The 22,469-nt window shown below is 40.8% G+C and overlaps 1 protein-coding gene across 1 annotated transcript; it reads left to right on the forward strand.

The window, feature by feature from the left end:
• Positions 1-752: 752 nt before the first annotated feature.
• Positions 753-20,067, forward strand: LOC310938501 (long-chain fatty acid transport protein 2; the record flags this gene model as incomplete). Its single annotated transcript, XM_083903016.1, has 10 exons — positions 753-1,230; positions 4,733-4,936; positions 6,331-6,489; positions 6,609-6,733; positions 12,868-13,062; positions 13,222-13,312; positions 13,403-13,601; positions 14,814-14,911; positions 17,007-17,137; positions 19,891-20,067. 10 exons carry the CDS (start codon positions 753-755, stop codon positions 20,065-20,067), a joined length of 1,857 nt encoding a protein of 618 aa, XP_083759142.1.
• Positions 20,068-22,469: the final 2,402 nt, after the last annotated feature.

Raw genomic sequence — 22,469 nt, forward strand, 5'->3', positions numbered from 1 at the left:
CATTCGTGGCTTAGGCCCTAATACGTGTATTTATATGTAATGTAATTGAATGTTCTATATGATGCATTTAATAATGGGATAATTATGACCAAATGTCTTATTATTACTGTTATAGAAAACATTGCTGGCAAACGTATATTATATTCTATCACCTGGCAGCTGTGCCTCAGCTACACACTGTGTTTAAAAGACGGTGAGGTCGTGGGCCATGTTTTTATTATAAAATTATATTGAGTGGGGGAAACCTCATTTTGTCCCTTTCATCCATGAGGTTGTGCACTATATTATGTAACTTGATCTCTGGTTCAATAACAAAAAGGCAATTAAGGCAAATAACGTATGACCTTCCCCTGCCAAAGTTCTATTTCCTCCTTTTATATTGTATGTGAAAACATTGCTGGCAAACATATTATATTATATTCTATCAACTTGCTGGCAGCTGTGCCTTAGCTACACACTGTGTCGTGGGCCATGTTTTCATGATAACATGATATTAAGTGGGGGGCTGCATGTGGCCCCCGGGCCGCCAGTTTGAGACCCCTGGTATAAAGTGATTAAGTCACAAATATAAGAAGGTGACTGATTATTCTATTCTATATTCTAAAACCTTAGTGGTGCAGGTCATGGGCAACTCTTTGTTCAGTGTCTAAATGAATGTCAGTCTGATCGCTGTCCTAAAAACAATAGCTGCGCGAACCCGTGTGCGCGCGCAGCGGAGCAGCAGAGGTGCTGTGAGTTCCTTCGTCGCGAACATGATCACTGTGGTGTTCTTCAGTCTTCTCGCTGGGCTTCTTGCTCTTCTTCTCTATCAGAAGATGACTTATCCGTTCGTCTGGGTCGATCTTATTCAGTACGTGAAACTTCGGAACTACAGGAAGACGCTGCAGGCTCGTATGCAGCAGGGAATCCTCACGTACCTCGACTGTTTCCTGTACCAGGCGAGGAAGAACCCGAACAAACCCTTCATTATCTTCGAGAACCAGACCCTAACATACCAGGACGTGGACTACAGGAGTAACCAGTTCGCCAGAGTGTTCAGTGTGCACGGTTCTCTAAAGAAAGGAGACATTGTTGCTCTGTTGATGTGCAATGAACCGGACTTTATTGGTGTGTGGCTCGGGCTGTGTAAACTGGGATGTGAAGTCGCCTTCATCAACGTCAACATTAAAGCCAAATCTCTACTTCACTGCATTCAGAGCTGCGGAGCAAAAACTCTGGTGACGGGGACAGGTAGAGCATGATTTCTTACAAAGTCCATCGAGCCTCCTGAAGGTTTAGAGTCAGAGCCAGTGTGAGGATCCAGCCTGTCCACACAGACGGGAGTGGCTGCAAAACCACCGTGCTGCAAACTGTTTCTCCAGTGCCAGACTAAACTTTTTGGGGTCCTTTTCAATTACATGTAGCTAATAAATCTTCCTGATTTTTAACATCACTTGTTTTCGAAAATTACAAATACACAATGTGCTGTTTAGCTGTGTTTCCAAAAACCTTGGGAGCCATAGGAAAAATGGATCCTAAAAAAATAAATGCAATTTAATTTGTGTAGTAATTTGTGGCATTGGCCTTAATGGACAGCCACTTTAATGGACACTCAGTGCTGTTGCCGCCTCTACATTAACCAGGGCAGGAAGTTTGGAAGTTAGCCTTAAGTGAGATAAGGGTTATCTTAATCTAATAAAGGACAAAAATCTTTTTGCCTTTCAGATCAAAAACGACAAATGGATCAATGAGACATTTTGGCCCCAAATTGACCTCTTTGGTCATTGTCTGTGTTTGTATGTGTATGAAAGAATAGTTTTCTGCTTATTTCCTGACATCTTTAAATCTAAATAGATAGCACAAACGGCAAAAACTAAAAAAAAAAGCAAACATCAAGTTCATACTCTTTACATTTCAAACTTAAACTTTAATAAACGGCTATAATAATAATAAATAAATTAAGTGATTACCTGACTTCATTTCATCCATTCATAGCTTACTAAGTTATGTGCGGTGACTTTTATTCTCAGTGTGAGGAATGTCATGTGTGGCGTGAGCGTGTGAACTTATTGAAATGCCTGTGTGTGAGAGACTTGAGAGCTCTGCTTGAAAACCATACTGTGCAACTTTTTAATTTAAAGGTGCCATATGTAAGAATGTGGCCAAAAACGGTTACTACAAATTCAAAATACCGAGGTCTTTTAGGTTTAGTTTTCTGACGTAACTGGCAACCCGTGGTTCCTCGGCAGCTGAGACTCTACTGACTGCAATGTTTGGTATACGGAATTAGGTGGCGCCACATGCCAAAACATGATTTCAAAATATAAACATGATTTGCAGTCTGCAAAAGATTTTTTTTAATGCAAATATTTCGTCTGTACTGTTGTTGTTGATGAGTTCAGTTTGTTATATGAACATTATTGCTGAGTCCCTGTGACGTATAGGAGGATTTTATGGCCAGTTGCTTTAGATTTATTAAATAATTATGGGCTGAAATATGTGCCACCAGAAACTGAATTTGAATCGTTTACATTTTAATTTCAATTGCTAAACTTGAATAGTTTCATTAAAAAACTGAATTTGAATCACATAATTTGAATTTTTATTGTTTAATTTGCGGATCGTTTCTACAGGGCAGGCCGAGATAAGGCTACTCTGTGCTGGGCACTGCACGCACCGAGCGTCCGCTGAGGTGGAGCTGATCACCTCCTACAAAGTCGCTGCCAAACTATAAATACATCACATCTTAATACACAAACCACATTTTTGAATTCCAAATGACTACTTTCTCGCCTCAAATAATCTTAAAACCGCGTTCTGGGACACAGAAAAATATTTATTTCAGGTTTGTTTTCTCTGCTGCTGTGTTCTGGCGAAAACCAAAGCGATTATCCTGTATCTGCGCTCGATTGTTCTTCCTTCATCCTTGAACTACCTGGATGTCTGTCACAGTAATTTGAATCTGAAGTTTGAGAACTGAATTTGAATTGTGAGAACTGAATGTGAAAGAGTGTTGAATTTGAAAAATTCAATTTCAAATTATACTATTCATATTCAGCTTTTCAATGCAATAATTCAAATTAAACAATACACATTCAAATTATGTGATTCGAATTCAGTTTTTTTAATGCAATTATTCAAGTTTAGCAATTCAAATTCAAATATAAACGATTCAAATTCAGTTTCTGGTGTCACATATTTCAGCCCATACATAATGCACCTTTAAAACAAATCACATTCAAACATTGCTGTCACCCAGCATAAATCCAACGCTGCACACAGGAAGTAATGATGTAAAAAGAGATGGGAGCAACAGCAACCCTGCGCGAGTAAAGCAAGATAGCTGTAAACCGGTTGTAGAATATCTGAAAAGGCAAAGAATCGCCCAGAATCCAATGAAAATATATGACACTGTTCTGCTATACAGTTCCAGCACGGCTCGACTCTACTGGTTTTGGTATCATTTCCAGGGTTAGAGTACCTCCTCAACGTGGGTCAGATGTTATCAGTCCAACTGATTGTTGACATAGCACAGAGCAAAGTGCAATGCCATGACTTCTCCCTTCAATTATCACACTGGATGTACAGCACTGTGCATTCACAGCTTTGCCGTTTTCATGTCTGTCAAATTCTGTAACCATTGGCATTTGGACAGGAATGATGTGACTGAAAGTTCACCATACATATTAGCAAGCTCTCAATGAGTTTGGGTTAGAGTTAGGGTTAGTTTAAGTTAGTTAGTTTTTTGGAAATTAATTTAAACTGATTCGAGTTTGAATTAATTTCAAATAGCTAAAATCAAATTCATTGTCAAATGGCCCAACTTATTTGCTGGTATTATTCTCCTGTCAACCTGACTGGGATGAAGTGTATAGTATATAGTATATAGTATGTGGTATGAAGTATATATTGAAAAATATGCTCAGAGCCTACATATATTTATGAGCCAGCTTACAGAGAGTATTGGGTTATTAGTGGGTATTTGGTGCACACGATGTTTCTCCACCAAAGCACAGGGCCTATCTGCACATAGAGGAGTCTCCCTCATGTACTGTGGGCTTGCATCTCCACACTATTGTGTGAGATGTTTGATTTTATTTGCACCCTTGCTGGATTCTGAGGGGTTCTACTTAAATAGGCACTTACGAGGTGACAGCCTGCATTTTGAGCATTTTGAAATTACAGTTCAAAAGTGAACTGTACATCCCACCTTCTAAATAATTAAATTTCAAATCAAAAGTGACAGCCCTAGTATATAATGTTTGTCTTGAATAAACCTGGTACAATAAATCTTTTTCACAACACTTATTTGTCGTCAGGTTTAAGAGAGCCAGGGTTGCTGGCTTTAACCCACCCTTTTCAGGTGTGGTCACACTAAATACTTATTGAAAAATGTGTTATTTTAAAATAGCATACGTGTTTATGGTTGCCATTATCTTTTCTGGATGTGTTCCAATAAAGTGATTGAAAAATATTCATGCAGTCTGGTCATTAAAGCATTGCTAATACAACAAATGTAAATGGGACTTTTGCACCATACTTTATATGAACCAAAATGGGACCTAGGCATATGGTGCTATACTTGAAAAATATTCTGTTGGTTCTGACGTTAAATGTGTGATAGGAATGATATATAGTTGTAAAATGCCCACATAGTGGAACTAACTAGCTATTATGTTTGTTTGTTTAGTGACTGGTTGCATGTGATGAGGCATTAATGACTTAACCTATTGCTATCTATCTATTTATGCAGATTTGATGTCTTTGGTAGAAGAGATGCTGTCTGATTTGAAGAGAGACGACGTGAATGTGTGGGTGGTGGACCACTCAGCTCCCTCAGAGGATTTTAACAGTGTATTAGATAAGCTGGAAAACATGTCTAAAGAAAGCTTAAGCCAACTTCCTAAAGTTGACATCATGTCCAACTTCCTCTTCATTTTCACATCAGGCACCACAGGTACAGTAGTATATTGCTTTGTGTTATTATTTTTTTTTCATTTACAGCTACTACAGAGTCCGACTTCATGTTTATTTGTGGCACTGCAGGTATTTGTTTCAAGATTTAAGGTACATTTTATTGTTCAAGAGGGACAGCTGTGACACTTCGGGCAACGTTGAGTGCAATGAGTGTATTAAAATTGATTTAAAAAAGTTCAGAATTTTTAAAACATAAAGCCAAGGATCATAACCAATAAATAGACGAGATAAAAAGAACTGTAAAAGAATTTCCATTTCCACAGCCATAGAGCAGATTATTTCTAAAGAAATGTGATGGAAGATGGGAGAAAAGAGAGCTTGATAGATCTATACCATCTCCGTGCAGGTAAAAGTGCATATTCTGGATGTAACATAAGGGATTTGTCATGTATCTCACCTATAGCTCACATTCCTTGAACTTTAAACAATATCCACTTCATGCTGTAAATACCATCTGTATCATACGGGTCATTGCTTTACAATAAAGTTGAATCTAATCTATCTGAGAACAAATGCTAACTCGTATAACCATAATCGTATAACTTTTTCATGGCTTTGTGCTGTCGCTTCGGCTGTATGATTGATGGGGAATGGGACGATACCACTTTTTTGTGCCCGATAACGATATCAAAAACTTGAGGGTCTCTTGAGTGACACACTCATTTTTTTTGTTTTTTACTTACATTTTTAAACTCATCCTCACCCCTCCACTGCCCACATCAGTTTGAAAACTACATTCTACCGTTGTCGTTCTCAGTTTACTCTGCAGAGCAACACCCTGTAAGTGTAACTGTTAGCAAAGATGGCGGACACCATGTTTTACATTCTGGGAATGAGGTCATACCCATGTTCCCCCGGTACTATGTTCCCCGCTTTGTGTGTGACCGGGGAACATCGAACCCTTTTTCTAGAAAAGGGTTTGATGTTCGCCAAAAGGGTCCTATGTTCCCCTGTCACATACAAAGTGGGGAACATAGGACATTTTTTGGAACAAACGGGGAACATAGGACCCGGGGAACATAGGTACGACACCCCCGTGACTCCCGTCCCCTTATGGGTGGGTCTAAAATGTGTGGAACTAGCATGCCATTTTGCATCATTGGAGGACATTTCAGAAAACAAAGAAGGAAGATATTTCTGGACTCAGGGGAAACTGAGGGAGGGAAGCAAGTTTATTCAAATATACTGTACTACCGCTATTCTAGTAATACAAAGCTTAATGCAAATCAGTGAAGTATTCTTTTAATAGTTAATTAAGTATCCATGTTGGAAAATATGCTGATTATATGTAATAATATTCTCCTTGATTCCACCAAGTTTCTGAACAAAACACAGCTGTGACCACACGCTACTCTTTCTATTTTTCTCTTTCAGGTCTGTGCAAGGCAGCACGCGTCGGTCACTTCAAAGCCATTATGAGCATGGCCTTCTTCGAAATGTGTGGGGCCTCGTCTGATGACATCATCTACATCACTCTTCCTCTTTACCACATGTCTGCATCACTGTTGGGGATTGGTGGATGCATACAGCTTGGTAGGAACAGCTGAAATAGAGCATAACGGGTTTGGTTTTTGGTTAAAGCTTCAGTCCATATAAATTTACAATACTTTTTTGCCTTTCCATCTGCTTTTTTTTTCTCCTTTGTGTCACAGGTGCGACTTGTGTGCTGAAAAAAAAGTTTTCTGCCAGTCAGTTTTGGAAGGACTGTGTGCAACACAATGTGACAGTGGTGCAGTACATAGGAGAGCTGTGTCGATACCTTGTCAATCATCCTATGGTAAGACTGACAATATAAATCACAGTTATCATTTCTTCATCCTAAATGATATGATTGGATTTCAAGTTAAATGTACAGTGGGATTCCTGAGGACATTATTGGCGGCAGTCTGTGATAATGATAATGTGATCATACTCTTGTGTAAAACTGCCTGATTCTGTCTCATGTCATTTTATTACATTTAAAACATGTTTGAAGTCAAAATGAGATTTTCATTAGTTGCAATAATAAATACAAAACTTTCTTCTTTTTCTCACATTTTATTACGTTGTAACCTTATGATAAACTCTGTTAAAGGGATAGTTTGGAATTTTGGACATAAGACCTATTTTCCAACTCAGCCGGTGTGATGGTGACGTCTGGAGACGTTTTCAGGAAATTTCATTCCGTTCTTCTAGTTGCCGAGTTCGCTGGTGCTATGGCTAGCGCAAGTCAATGGTACCTGCTAGCATGGCATTAGAAACACTCATACCGACTCCACAGTGCACCCGAGGCAAATCAATTGTAACGACAGACTATCGATGTACATATCTGTGTTGATAGAATAATATTTGAAAGAAAACTAACCTCGCATCGCATGAATTTTTGAGGCACTACTTTCTCAGCACGCCGCAAGGTTGGTTTTATTTCAAACATTCTATCATCACAGATATGTACATCGATAGTCTGCCGATACAATTGATTTGCCTCGGGTGCACTGTGGAGTCGGTATGAGTGTTTCTAATGCCATGCTAGCAGGTACCATTGACTTGCGCTAGCCATAGCACCAGCGAACTCGGCAACTAGAAGAACTGAATGAAATTTCTTGAAAACGTCTCCATCACACCGGCTGAGTTGGAAAATAGGTCTTATGTCCAAAATTCCAAACTATCACTTTAAATTCTTCCAAAATGCATGATGATTTATAATTTCAGCTGTGACTTAACACATAACGTAACTATAATTTTATGACTCCTAGATGGGGCGGTCCTTTAGGTACTGGATCTTCCCTCTCGCGCATGTTTAGGTCAAGTATCTTATACCAACATGACCCCAGATGGAGTCACAGGTGACAGTCTTATCTTCTGGTGTCAACTGCGGATCAGTTCCTTGGGAGTCTTCTTGCAATCCTTACAAGGATTCAGATTGACCAGATAACCCTAACCAAAAACAGCTGCTCCGATTTCCAGGCTGGAAGCTGTGGCACTGATATATGTCCTAGGGGCCCTGACTGGCCATTACAACCCCAAACGCTCGCCATCCTCCGGGAACACATTTAGATACCCCAGCATTTAAAATGGTGTTCCTGACCACCTATGTGTAACTATTCAGCTGTGGCTTAGGCTCTCTCGGGGGCAGATGTACAGCTTGAGCCGATGGGGGTTTGGGTGCCTGATCCGAACTGGGACGGGAGTTCCTTCATAAGGGGCCAAAGGGACCTCATCGGAACCACATCCTCGCAGTCCACAAGGGGGCCAACAACAGGAGACTGTGGCCCTGGTGAAGGACTCTTTGTAGTGTAGGGAGTATTACTAACAGTATACTTTATTTAAATACGTGTAATGCACCAATCTTATGGTGTCAGGCCGTAGCACCGGGTAAGTTGCCAACTGAGGTGTTTCGGGAATCTGGCCAGGAACCTTGGAGTTTTTTGGAGCAAGCCTACTGGGAGATGACCCTGTGGTTAACCCACAACTTCTGAGGAGAATAATCTTGTCTATCCTGGGAATGCCTTGGAATCCCCCGGGGGAGCTGGAAAATGTGATGGTAGAAAGGCACATCAAGAACATCAAAACATGCTCGCTTTGTCCTTTTCCCTGTTCTCTTTGTCAGGTGAACCTTCTGCCCACACTAATGTCCTGAGCACTCAGACCAGATTTATAAAGTGTTTGTGAAGAATGTGAAATGTGTGTTAGAAAATAGTGGCTGATAACTGTTGAGTAAAGACTGACAATAGTTTATCTGTGTTCTGTTCAGGTGTTTTGTTTAAGATGGGTCTAAAAATATGGCTTGATATCACACTTGCAGGGTCCTGGCTAGATTGGGGACGCTAATAATAAATAAATAAATAATAAATCAAAAAAGATTTAAAACTTGACTTTTCTAGTCTTCTTTGATGCAAAATCATCAATTACATCATCATACTAAATCTTTTGTGCAACTGTATAATTGATGCTGATGATGGCAATCCAGAGAGATGCTCCAACCTGAATGACTCCCTGCAGCAAGTTGACGTGACATTGAGGGCGCCCCCAGTGACGAGTGGGCTTTCGATCTGGTTGAGGGTGAACATGTATAAAAGACATCATTCAGAGGAAAGCGTGACAGTCTGTCCGCATTTGCGTGGTCCCCATTCCTCCGGAACTCTATCTTGTACTGGTATCTCCCAAGAGACAATGCCCAGCGCTGCATACGAGCAGTAGTGGGCGCTGAAACCCCTTTTTGAGAGCTGAAAATTGACATGAGGCGCTGATGGTCAGTAATGTGGGTGTGTTCTCTTCCAAACAAGTATTGATTAAACCTTGTCATCCCCCACACTAAGCTCAGTGCCTCTTTGTCGATCTGGGCATGGTTTTTCTCTGATGTAGTTGGGGATCGAGATGCGAAAGCTATTGGCCTTTCAATGCCGTGCCATATGAGAGATCACTGCCCAAAAGCCATACAGTGAAGCATCACATGCTAGCTTGACGGGTAGAGAAGGGTTGTAGTGCTTTAGGACCATGGGTGATGCCACAAGCTTCTTTGTTTCTTGGAACGTCCGTTCCCTGTCTCTGGTCCACACCCATTTCCGTCCTACTTGGAGGAGCTGATTCAGGGGATGGAGCACTGTCGACATTTGTTGGGCACGAATCTGTGATAATAGTGCACAAACCCCAGAAAGGATCTCAGCTGTGAAACATCTTGAGGTTGTGGGGCCTTTAACACTGCCTGGATTTTCTCTTAACATTTGTGTAGTCCGTTTGCATCAATGGTGTGTCCACAATATGTGATGCTGGATTTGAAGAATCACATTTGTCCCTCCACGCTCGGAGTCCATATTCTTCAAGTCTCTTCAGGACCTGTCTCAGTGTGACGGCCTACTTTTCCCTCTGACTGTGCTCCCTCCTTCTGAAGGCCACATTATACTTCTCCTACTGCATAATGCGTTATCCGACTGCGTAACCACGGAGACCCCTCGAGCCTTTATACTTTTCCGTTGTGGTGACGGATACGCGCTGCAATTTCCTGCCCGATCAGTAGGGGTCGCTGTGCAAGGTTGTTGTGCTTTTGGCTACAGTGAGCAATGGCGTCCGAGAGAGAAAGACTTTTGTTGTTGAAACTGTGGCCATTTCTCACTTTTCTGTGTCACGGAACGCAGTTTTAAGATCATTTGAGGCAAGATATTGGCCATTTAGAGTCTAAACATGTGCTGTGTGTATTAAGATATAACGTATTTATAGTTTGGCAGCGACGTTGTCAGCAGTGATCAGCTCCGCCTCTGTGGACGCTCGGGTTACAGAGCAGCTTCGCTCGGCCTGTCCTGAGGACCAATGGCAGCCCTTGCCGTCTCCGTTGTCCCTTGACGGAGTGACGGACAGTTAAAAAATAGTTTGTGCAGTCGGAGACTCCATTTTGGTTTTTCACTAGGAAGAGCTCACACACTAACGAGCACACATCACCCACTGCAACACTCAGACACCTCACTACTGACCACTGATTGAGTCCATGATGATTTTGCACATTTCTTTGAACTGGCAACCTTTTTTGAATTTGAAATAAAACGAACATTTTGTCTGCATTCTGCTCACCTCTCCTCCCTTTATTGTTTTGGCTACCCCAGGCATTAACACTCAGGTTCTCGAGATGAGCGATATCCGTGTCTCCTGTCACTATGATGTCATTGAGGTAGCATTGTGTGCCTGGTACCCCTTGTAACACCTGGTCCATGGCTCGTTGCCATATTACTGGTGCGGATGCCATGTCGAACAAGAGCCTATTGTATTGGTACAGACCCTTGATGGTATTGATGGTCAATAAAATCTTTGAGTCTTCTTCCATTTTCACCTGGAGGTATGCTTCTGCTAAATCAACCTTTGAAAAACTTTGCCCGACAGACAATTTAGCAAAAATATCCTCAATTTTCGGCAGTGGATATTGCTCAACCAGAAGTCGCCACAAAGCCTAGCTCTGCCATTTCTTTTCATGACTGGGAGCACTGGGGTAGCCCAGGGACTCCAGTCGACTTCAGAAAGTATTCCATCAGCTTCTAGGTTTAGTTCCTTCTCCACAACAGGCCAAAAAGCATAGGTGACAGGCCGAGCCTTGTGGAATTTTGGTCGAACACCTTCTTTGAGTGTCATTTCTCCCTTGATGTACTTAAGTTTGCCAATTCCATCCTTGAACACCATCGCTGCTTCATCCAGGATCTGGTTCAGCTTGGCCTCAGTTGAATTTGACGCTTTGGACTAAACATGCAGGCTCTTTATGGCACTCCAATCAAGCTTTAGCTTCCTCAGCCATTCACGTCACCAGAGCGTTGCGCCTCCTCTCTCTAGAACATACAGGTCTAACACCTCTTCTTGTACATTATGTTCAATTCGTACTGGCAGCACACCAAGAGGGGCACCTTTCTCTCCTGTAAAAGTTTTGAAGAGGGTAGATGTCGGGCTCACCTTTAATTTGTCGAAAAATGTGTCATAGTCTTTCTTTGAGATTACTGAAAAAGATGAGCCGGTGTCCAGTTCCACTTTAATCACCTTTCCATTCATTTTTGGGTTAATCCAGATCATCTGTACATCCCTTCCATGTATTGTATGCTGTGCAAATTGCAGGATTGCCAATGCATCGTCACTCTCACTATCTGATATTTCTGTGAGATTATGCACGTGTCTGTTGCCCCTTCGATTGTCTTGGCTTTTTCACTACAATACACTCTTTGGATTTGTCCAGTTTTTCCACATTTGCTACATTGTTCATTTATGAACGTACACTGAGATTATAAGCGATAGCCACCACACCTGTAGCATTTGTCCTGTTCTGACTGCCGTTGTGTTGTTCTCATGGCCGCTGCTTCCATCAACACTGCAATCTCTAATGCTCTTTTGAACATGAGATCAGCCTCCACCATGCCCAGATCGGTTAAGAGTCTTTTCTGGATTCCTTCATGTCTAAGACCACAGACTAAGCGATCTCGTAGTGCCTCGCTCAGGGCATGTTCAAACTGACAATGTTGAAAATCTTCTTAGCTCTGCCACATATGCTACAATAGTCTCGTCATTGGTTTGATTCCGTTTATGGAATCTGCTTTTCCACCCAGCAGAACAGGAACAAATTGGTCATCGTCAACTCCGTTAGCAGCAGAAAAATTGTTAAACTCGTTCAATATAAGTATTAAAATCCTCTGTGGAGCTATCGAATGCATCCAGTCTTCCTATGTATGATGCCATGTTACTCACGCCAGGGGCTTCCAATTATGTTGTCTTCCAAATCGTCTGTGTGTAAAATCCGAATGTACTATTGTATTAAGTAGTCCCTTTTTATCCTTGTTGCCACTGTTATGTTCGATATATCAAAGAGATGCATTGAAACTCACTCTGGTCAAAGTTAGTAGCCATGTTTACTGCACTTCTTGTTCAGAGGTAACATATGACAACATACACATAGGGGAACCCAATACCCTAGCAACACCAAGTGGTTGCTCCAAAACAATACACATAGGTCTGCACTGTAACCTCTATTCCTTTGATACTCTTGATTTTATCATTTTTATATTTTTTATTTATTTATTTATTTATTTTTTAATCTTCTACTTAATGTTTTCATATATATTTTACCTGCTTCTTCTTAGTTTTTTTATTTAGATTTTATATCTCAATGTTATTTTATAAACATCTCTTTTATTTGCTTTTTAATGTTTAATGTAAAGCACTTTGAATTACCTTGCTGTTGAAAGGTGCTATACAAATAAACTTGTATGTCACTAAGTTAATTGTTAAAGAAAATGTGCATTGTTATTTGTTAATTTGATTGTTAAACATGTGGTTTGATACCCGTGCAGTCAGTTTTGCACATCAACAGTAATATTGCTGGTGGTTGTGATGGGTGATGCTGGCTAATGAGCTAATGGAGCTTTGACGATTCTTTACAATATAAATAGCTGTTTTTATTCTATTTAGGTTCCAGAGGAGAGAACTCACAGGGTTCGACTGGCTGCAGGAAGTGGCCTCAGGCTGGATGTTTGGAAAAAGTTTGCCCAGCGCTTTTGTAGAATCAAGATCAGAGAGGGTTATGGTTTGACTGAGGCCAGCATTGGTTTCCTCAACTACACAGATGAGATTGGACCCATTGGAAGAGCAAGCTATTTCAACAAGGTCGGAAAACAATTTATCATGTCTTATGTTGGAATTTTTCAAACTTAAACTTAACTTAGTTACAACCTTAAACAAATCTGCATTTTCTAACCAATCACAGAGACCAGCTGCAGGTGGTAAATAACTGCAAAATAATCAAGCATTGTTTCCCTTCTCCAGCTTTCTATGCCATTTGAGTTGCTTAAGTATGATCCTCAGTCAAACGAGCCAGTCAGAGCAGACACTGGAAGATGCATACGAGCAAATATAGGTGAATGGATTGCACAATCATTTTATACTACGTAGATGGCGGTATGAATTTATGTTTTATAAATGTTTTTTGTTCTCTTCGTGTGCTCAGGAGAGGCAGGGATCCTGGTAGCTCCACTTACAGCTATCAACCAATTTCTGGGCTACGCTGGGAACAAGGTCCAGTCAGAGAAGAAGCTGCTCAGGGATGTGTTTAAAGCCGGTGATGTGTATTTTAACACTGGAGACCTACTGCTCCAAGATCGCAGGGACTTTCTTTACTTCCATGACCGCATCGGAGACACCTTCAGGTACTATGACTAATTAAAAATGTGCTAATTCTGCTTTGTCAAGTTTATCGTAAAATCCAGGATTACTGATCACTTCATCCTAGGTCTCATAGGCCAAGCCAGGATTAGGTGGGGCTAGATCAAGTCATGTTGAAGTAATTAAGCATATGACTGGACAGATCGGCAATGTGAAGCAAAGCAAGGGTCATCAGCATACAGAGAAAGTTTGTGAGAAAGGCCAAATCAGGTGATCCTCTCAAACGTTCTCTTGCTGGGGAGCCATATAGCTACAGCGAGGGCAAATAATAATGGCAAAATGGGGCATCTCTGGTGGGTGTCACGGGATAACGAGAACGGTCCTGATTTTATGCCATTAATATTGAATTAATACTGAAGCATCTGGAGACTGACCCATGATACACAACCACATTTACAAGAACATTACTCTACTCTCTTTTCTGCATATAAAGAGTGAATAAAGTGTTTGTCATCTCAGCTTGACGGCACCTTTCCTTACATGCAGCTTCACTTGCCAGTGTAGCACTGCGTTCGTGGTCTGGATTAGTTTGTGTCTGACAGGGTGGGGGCGTGGCATCACGATGGTGGCTCTCCATCATGATGTCGGTCAGCCAATCACGATGGACGATGATCCTAGAGGGAATTGTCACCCTGGCACATCCTGGCCATTTATTTTACAGAAAATCCCCCAGCGCTTAGGATTTATTCCTAATCGATATATGTTTTAACATGTGTAGACTTTTAAAGGTGCATTACGTAATAAATCTAAAGCAACTGGCCATGAAATCCTCCTAATATTTCACAGGGACTCAGGAATAATGTTCATATAACAAACTGAACTCACCAACAACAACAGTACAGACAAAATATTTGCATTAAAAAAAATATTTTGCAGACTGCAAATCATGTTTATGTTTTGAAATCATGTTTTGGCATGTGGCGCCACCTACCGCCATCTACCAATCATTGCAGTCAGTAGAGTCTCAGCTGCAGAGCAACCACGGGTTGCCAGTTACGTCAGAAAACGAAACCTAAAAGACCTCGGTGTTTTGAATTTGAATGTAGTAACTGTTTTTGGCCACATTCTTACATATGGCACCTTTAAATATTATTTAATTACTCCAGTTAATAGAAGACTCTGTTGCCTACAGCAAGAGATGTATCTGTGTCTGAATTCATTGCATGTTTACCTGCACCTGACAATGTGTCCCACAGATGGAAAGGAGAGAATGTATCCACGACAGAGGTGTCGGAGGTTTTCGGTCTTCTTGATTTTATCAAAGAGGCCAGTGTGTATGGTGTCGCAGTCCCAGGTCAGTGCAGACACATGAACATTTGCATGTGTTTTGTAAAACTGTGTTCCTGTTGTGGCATGGCATGTTGTGATGCAGTCATTTCTAAATAGTCACAAAAAGTAATTCCTAGTTTAACAGAAGCAGTTTTTAATCAGAATGAAACATCCGAGGTGAGTATCATCCTGCTAGTCTATGGGGGTTATCTCCAGGGGTGAAGTGGTCGGGGGACGCGGGGGAATGGCGTTCCCACAGTCTTTTTGGCGAGATTTTTTTTTGTGCGCGTTTACGTGTGTGAGGCAAGCAGCGGCGTCTGCTAATTATCATGCCATACATCTATACTTCGAGCATTCATACAATTATTAGCCTTTTCTTCACGAATACCGTTTTATTTTATTTTTTTTGAGAGAGAGAGTTCCCCCAGTGATAAAATCCCCACTACACCACTGGTTATTTCCTATCTTAATTCAAGACCATTTTATCTTGATTGGAGACTGATATTGTCCCTCAAAACTCTGCTCTCGCACTCAAATTTGCTCTGCCCGTGCTCAAACTGTGTGCTTGCACTGGGTTATATTGCTGCTCGCGCTCTTCTTCTTGCGTTCATGAAACTTGTGTTTGGGTGGGTCTCTGTGCTGCTCTCTGATTGATCAACACATAGAAGGCCGGCTAGTGTAGACCAATCAGAGAATCCCTGCTTCTTTACGGATGCGTTCGCTGTACTTCAAGGAGCATTCGATACAGACGGGCACTCTTTCAACTGGGTTTAACCAATGTGGTTCCCTTTATTTGTATCAGGTGAGTTTTTAGGGCCTAGAGCACACAGGGCAAATATTTTTGCCTTTCCCTTTTTCTCTGGCCTGCACTACATGTTATTATTATTTTAACATTTAAATTACAATCAAAACAGTTTTCACTGTAAAGAGTATGAAATTAACTTGCTTTCAAATTATGCTCTTTACGGAAATAGTTCACAAACACAGGCAAACTCGTAACAAAGGAAGTTGAGAAAAAGGCTCAACCTCCTCAGTTGTTATTCTGCCTCCTTTGTTTCAGCTTCATTCATTGGTTCATAGGACAAAGTTATTGGCTGAAACCCTGTATTATATAAATTCACTACACACAGACTGAAGTAGTGTAAGTCTTTGGTTCTTTTAATTGTGATGATTTTTGGCCCACATTTAGCAAGAAAGCAAAATTCAGTATCTCAAAAAATTAGAATACGACATAAAACCAATTAAAAAATTCAGTTTTTTAATTTGGTTTGGGCTCCTTTTGCTTTAATTACAGCCTCAGTTCAGCGTGGCATGGAGGTGATCAGTCTGTGGTACTGCTGAGGTGGTATGGAAGTCCAGGTTTCTTTGACAGTGGCCTTCAGCTCATCTCCATTTTTTGGTCTCTTGTTTATCATTTTCGTCTTGACAATACCTATGGGGTTCAGGTCTGGTGAGTTTGCTGGCCGGTCAAGCACACCAACACCATGTTCATTTAAACAGCTTTTGGTGCTTCTTGCAGTGTGGGCAGGTGCCAAATCCTGCTGGAAAAATGAAATCAGCATCTTCAAAAAGCTTGTCAGCAGAAGGGAGCATGAGTGGACCAACACCAGCAGATGACAGACACCTCTGACACTGTTCTGCGGTTCAGAAGTAGCTTAACAAGAGGAATACGACAACTGTAGCCAAATTCCCTGACACGTCTGTGTGTGGTGGCTCTTGTTGCCTTGACCCCAGCCTCAGTCCATTCCTTGTGAAGTTCACCCAAATTCTTGAATAAATTTTTCTTGACAAGCCTCTCAAGGCTGCGGTTCTCTCGGTTGGTTGTGCTTCTTTTTCTTCCACTCAACTGACTGTTGTTTCTAACTTTGAAACTGTAGTTTCATGTTGTTATTTTTGCTTTTCCAAGGCAATTCCGTGTTTAAATCACTACATTTTTATTATTAGGTTACTAGAAAACATTGTTATGAGAAACATTTTTATTGTAAAAGCCACTTCAGTCACTTCATCCTGGTGCAGGGAGTGCAGGAAATACTTTCAGAACCAGCTGGAAGCAGGAAGTATGGCAGTAAGCTTTCTATTGTTCTTCCATATGAAATAATTTGCTTAATCTGTTTGTGCAGGACATGAGGGTCGAGCAGGGATGGCTGCTATTGTGTTGCAACGTGATCACAAATTAAATGGACCACAACTCTTCAACCATTTGGTACGAGCACTTCCTGCTTATGCCTGGCCACGGTTTCTCAGAGTGCAGGTAAGATATGCAGGTGTTCTGTCTGCAACACTTGTGGCTTTAGGATGAGATGGACCTTGAGAGTCTCTGCTCATCCTGCCATGACCTAGGTTGATGTACAATAGATCTTTTCCACATGTTGTACCCTCATACTCTGTTATTCCACTTCAAAGTTCTGGGTTTGGCTCTCTGCTTTTGAGTGATATCAAGAAATGTAATTGACTGAATGAGGATTTAATGCGGTAGGGTTCAGCCCTCCACAACTCGGCCCATGAGATCTTCCTGTCCATGGCTTCTTCCCTTCTAGTCCATTCGCCCTGTTGCTTCAATAGCACCATCTGGCTTGCACACTGCTCCTTGACCCCAGCCCTCACCTCATGTTGAGCAAGATCCTGCCTTTCTTTCCTTTGCCTTGAGTTTGCTCTAGTGGGTTGTTGGAATGATTCCCAGTCCAGAGGTCCGTTTCACAAAGCAGGTTTAGTGAAAACTCTGAGTCTGTTAACCCTGAAATGAGGGAAACTCTGAGTTTTCCGTTTCACAAAGGGAGGTAAGTCAAACCAGAGAAAGAGGAGTAACTCTAGCCTGTTTCACAGAGAGAGGTAACTTAAGCTCTCGGTCAGTTACAATGGTAACATGCTCTATGAACCTCTCAACCTCTCTAAAATGTTTTGGTACATTGGACATTGGTTTTCAAAAAACACAAAAAACAAACCTCAAGTTTCTGCGTTTTTTTTTTTATACAAAGTCGGAGATGCAGAGCACTTGAACATGATATAAATAAGAAGACACTTATGAGTGTGAAAACATCATTATGTTGGGCATAAAACCACTGTACATTCAAACGGCCACTCCATATTTACTTTATGTAAAACATGATCAAAATGAGGTAATCCCATGAGATTATGCTGAGGTCTTACCTGTTTGAACAATGTGTTTATGTTTCATATTAAACTGCTGCCAAGTGCGCTTCTCACCCACGGGATTACACCTAAATGAAATAAATTAATAGGCTACCACTCAAGCAGTTTCGCCTTGTAATATTATTGTGATTGTGCAAAGGACGACATTTAAATTTACGCATTGACCCAAGCAGCGATGTTCTCCCACACCGTCTCCCTCTCTTTTGCTGCAGCCGTGTTACACTTCCTTCTAAAAACATGCTCAAACTCACCGTATGAGCGCATTAATATTTCCAACTCCACTGGGGTGAAGAACGTCGCCCTTGTGGTGCACGTGCTTAACTTCAGCTGTTGTGGAACCGAAAACTCAGAGTTTCCTATCTCAGAGTAGATCAACTCAGAGGTCAAGTTCAGACTCAGAGCTTGTTGAACCTGCTTTGTGAAACAGAATCCAGAAAAGCCAGTAGCCACAGATCCCAACTCTTCCACAGTAGATATTGTAGTCGTACACCAGCAATGGCCACAGTATCCTAGGTAGGATGCCATGCTGGTATAACCACGCCTTGTATTTCCCTGGGAGACCTGACTTGTCTACTCTAATCAGCCAACTCTCCAGTTGCACTGGATTTTACAACAAAATCACTGGTGTGGACATACTATCACAGCTGTGTGACCCCACAGAACAGCTTATTACTTCACCCCACAGAGTGGGAGTGAAGTATTGTTTTTAGCGGCTCTGTGTGTGTGTGTCTGTCTGTCTGTTTGTGTTTCCGCGCTTGCCATTATGACCAACGAGGGTGCGCCAGAGGCTTGTTGCTTGAATGGGGTGCCATCTCTGATTGCCTTGTTATTAACTGAACTGGTCCAGTTAAGACAGGAAAAGAGACACTCTACCCGAGTTTTCTTCCCTTGGATCATGGAGCTGCCAGCCTCCAGAAAAAAGAAATCAGAAAATCCTTGTGGTGAAAACCCTGTAGCTGCCCTCAAACTATGGAATGATTTAGCCATTCAAATGAAATCTGCCCCAACTATTGAACATTTTAAATCACTTTTAAAGACCCATCTCTTCTCCTTGGCCTTCACTTCAAGATAAGAATATTTTACATGGATGTATTCAACAAAAATGGTCATTAATTCATTTTCCACCGCATAATACTCCGTATGAGGGTCGTGGGCCCTCTGGAGCAAATCTCAACTGACAACGGGCAAAAGGCAGGCCCAGGAAATCACACCCTGGAAATGACACCAGTCCATCGCAGGACCCACACACAGAGACAAACAACTGTTCACTCACAACCATGGTCCATTAACCTCTGCATGTTTGTCGGAGTAAAGTGAAATACCCCGAGAAAACTCACACACACACAGGGAGAACATGCAAACTCTGCAGAAAAACCTTCAGTTGGACCGTATCACAAACCTGGGCCTTTTTGCTGCAAGACAACAGTGCTAGCCACTACTCTGCCACGTGGTCTAACTAGATTTTTACCATTTTAATATTTTACTATTTTTACAGCTTTACTTTTATCATATGTTTGTTTTATGTTTTGCAACTTCGTTAGCTCTAAATGTGCTTTAGAAATAAAATTGACTTGACTTCCATGACTGCATATGAATGAAGAGCAGAGGCAGAGTTTGTCTCCCTGTGCTTTTGCAGCACTGAGCCTTGCTGTTTTACATGTGTGCATTCAAATGCACATTGCAACCGTTTTAAGCCTGAAAAGAGGGCAAACATGTTAGTACATCTGCCCCTGTGAATATGAAAAGATGTCCAACCATGTACATCACAGACTTTTTTTTCTTCATCATATTCAGTAATTAAAGAATTTGCATTCAACTTCTATTATTCAGTTGTGTCTCTGTGTTTGTTTTCAGACCTCTCTGGATGTGACTGAGACCTTCAAGCAGAAAAAGATGCAACTGGTCCAGGAAGGTTTTAATGTGGATATCATCAAGGACCCTCTCTTCTACTTGGATGTCTCTCAGAAGGATTATATCTTTATGACTGTATCTGTGTATCAAGATATTGTGTCAGGAAAGATTAATTTATAACCGTAAGACATGTTCAGTCAGAAGAGTGATCCTCTGTAACATGTCACATTTCCATTTGTCAGTGCTTAAAACCCTGATCTGAGATGAGTGACCCTGTTCACAACTGATATCAACATCCATTCACAAGTGTTCACCTCAAATTTTAGGTGTATATGTGACCATATTCTTTAGCAAATGCAAATCTGTCCCCAGGACGCAGTGAATCTGTCTCCTCAGCTTGATGTCCTTTGACCTGCTGCAGTTTCACAGTGAACTAAAAGTATTTCTACACTTCTCAGGGCCCATATCAATATAATTGTAGCCACTGTTACAACAATTATGTAGTAGTTCCGTTATTTGTGTGTGGTTCACACAGTCTGTTTGCACCCCCTGCAGGCTCCTGTACCACAGTGCTCACTCAATCAAAAAGACAAAAGAGATAACACACACTTAACAAAAGACTTACCTTGTAATTTACTATAATGCAAAAATATATGCAGAATTCTTTAATGTAAAATAATGCAATGTAGGCCTGGGCGATTTGAGTTTTTTGTTCCGGACGATTTAAAAAATAAAAACATTTATTATTTTCTCCTATTATTACGGCGCGCTTTTGCCCTCGGGAACTTCCGTGCAGAAACCCCCCCTACTTGTTTCCCATCCGGACATGCACACGGATGCACACATAACATGGCTACCGCAAACGAGTGCAAGAATTATAAGGCCGTCTCTCAATATCCATACATGTGCGTACTTGAGCATACTTGTGCGTACTCCCTTACTTGTGAAAACGTCATCAGCCTCAGTCCAACTTCTGTTCCAATTCTCAAGAACGCGAGCAGCGAGTACGGTTCTCATACCCGGAAGTGTTCTCGCTCCACCCATTTCACCAAGTATGCATCGGGGGGGTGACTTGAGCGTACTTGGGAAAGCCATATATCCCAGAATGCATTTTGGCTGAACAAATCAGGATAAAATACAAAAATAAACCTGAAATGAATATTTTTCTGTGTCCCGGAACGCTGGCTCAGACGCCTCCGTCATCAGATATTTGGTGTGATCGATAGATTTGTTGTTGACATGTTGTTTTGTTTTTAATGCAAACGTTTTGACCTGACAGTGTGAACGTTTGTATATTATTAATGTTTTCTTTATTCTAACTTTGAATTTTAGATTTATATTAAAGTCGCACTGTCATTGAATATGTATTTAAAGGTGCCATATATATATATATATATATATATAAGTCTAATATATATATTACTCTACACTTAAATATTTAAAATGTGAAAATAACAACAGTATATTCATTTATTAAAAGTATTTTATATGTTCATTCATCAACACTGTAGGTGGCGGTAATGAGGCTTAAGTGCTTGGCGCCACCCGCCATTCAAACAGTAGAACAAGGAAGTACGCCGCTGTTCCAATTGAAGAGATAGTACTCCCGTACTTGGCAAGTATGTACTTCAGTCGTACTTCTCAAGTATGTACTTTCCAAGTAAGCAAGTACATACATACTTGGGTATTGAGAAACGGCCATGTACTCCCGTACTTGGCTAGTATGTACTTCAGTCGTACTTCTCAAGTAATAATGCTGTCGCTGTATTTTAGTCAACAGAGTGTGTGCTATGGTCATGGAGGACGTATTTAAAATATTTTAATTAACTGACACTGAAACACTGTGTATGTGTGTAAAATGTCATGCATTGACACGTAGTACATCATATGAATATTTTTGTTTTGTTTTTAGTAGTTTAAAAAAAAAAATTTTTATAAATAAATTGGGGTATTTATTTTTAGCCCAGCCCTAATGCAATGCAATGCAACGCAACAACCTTTTCTGTCTGGGAACTAAAGTTTGTGTCACTATAACCACTCACTCTCCCGCACCAAAGTCTGTTTAGAAAATCAGTGATTGATTTTGCACACAGCAAACACTCACCTGTGTGAGAGTGTGTGAAATACACAGTGACACAAACTTCGGCCTCTAGCAAGTGCTGCTGTCAAAGCTACTGTGACTTTTAATAACACTATTATTAAAAAATATATATATATATTATTAAAATAATAACCTGATCTGGTCTCTCTTTTCTATCTTTATCTCATGTTCTATTCTCTTTCTACCACAACATCCCAACATATATATGACATTTACTTGAAGTAGTTTGCACATTCCAACAACTGGTTAGCGATTCTACCAATAACTGTATTATAGAGTTGTACTTATTTATGGTAAAAAGTAATTAATATAGAGCTTTTCTAGTCTTGACACTGAGCTACCATATGCCATAATAATATATGAACAGTTAATATATGAAGCAGTGCTCTATTATACAGTATTTTGTCATTATGTTCATGAGCCTACCTGATTTTACATGAATTGTTTTTATCTGTAACTATGATTCTATGAATCCTGGGTG

The sequence above is a fragment of the Microchirus variegatus genome, assembly GCF_963457635.1.
Source record: "Microchirus variegatus genome assembly, chromosome: 16".
In the NCBI taxonomy this organism is placed as follows: Eukaryota; Metazoa; Chordata; class Actinopteri; order Pleuronectiformes; family Soleidae; genus Microchirus; species Microchirus variegatus.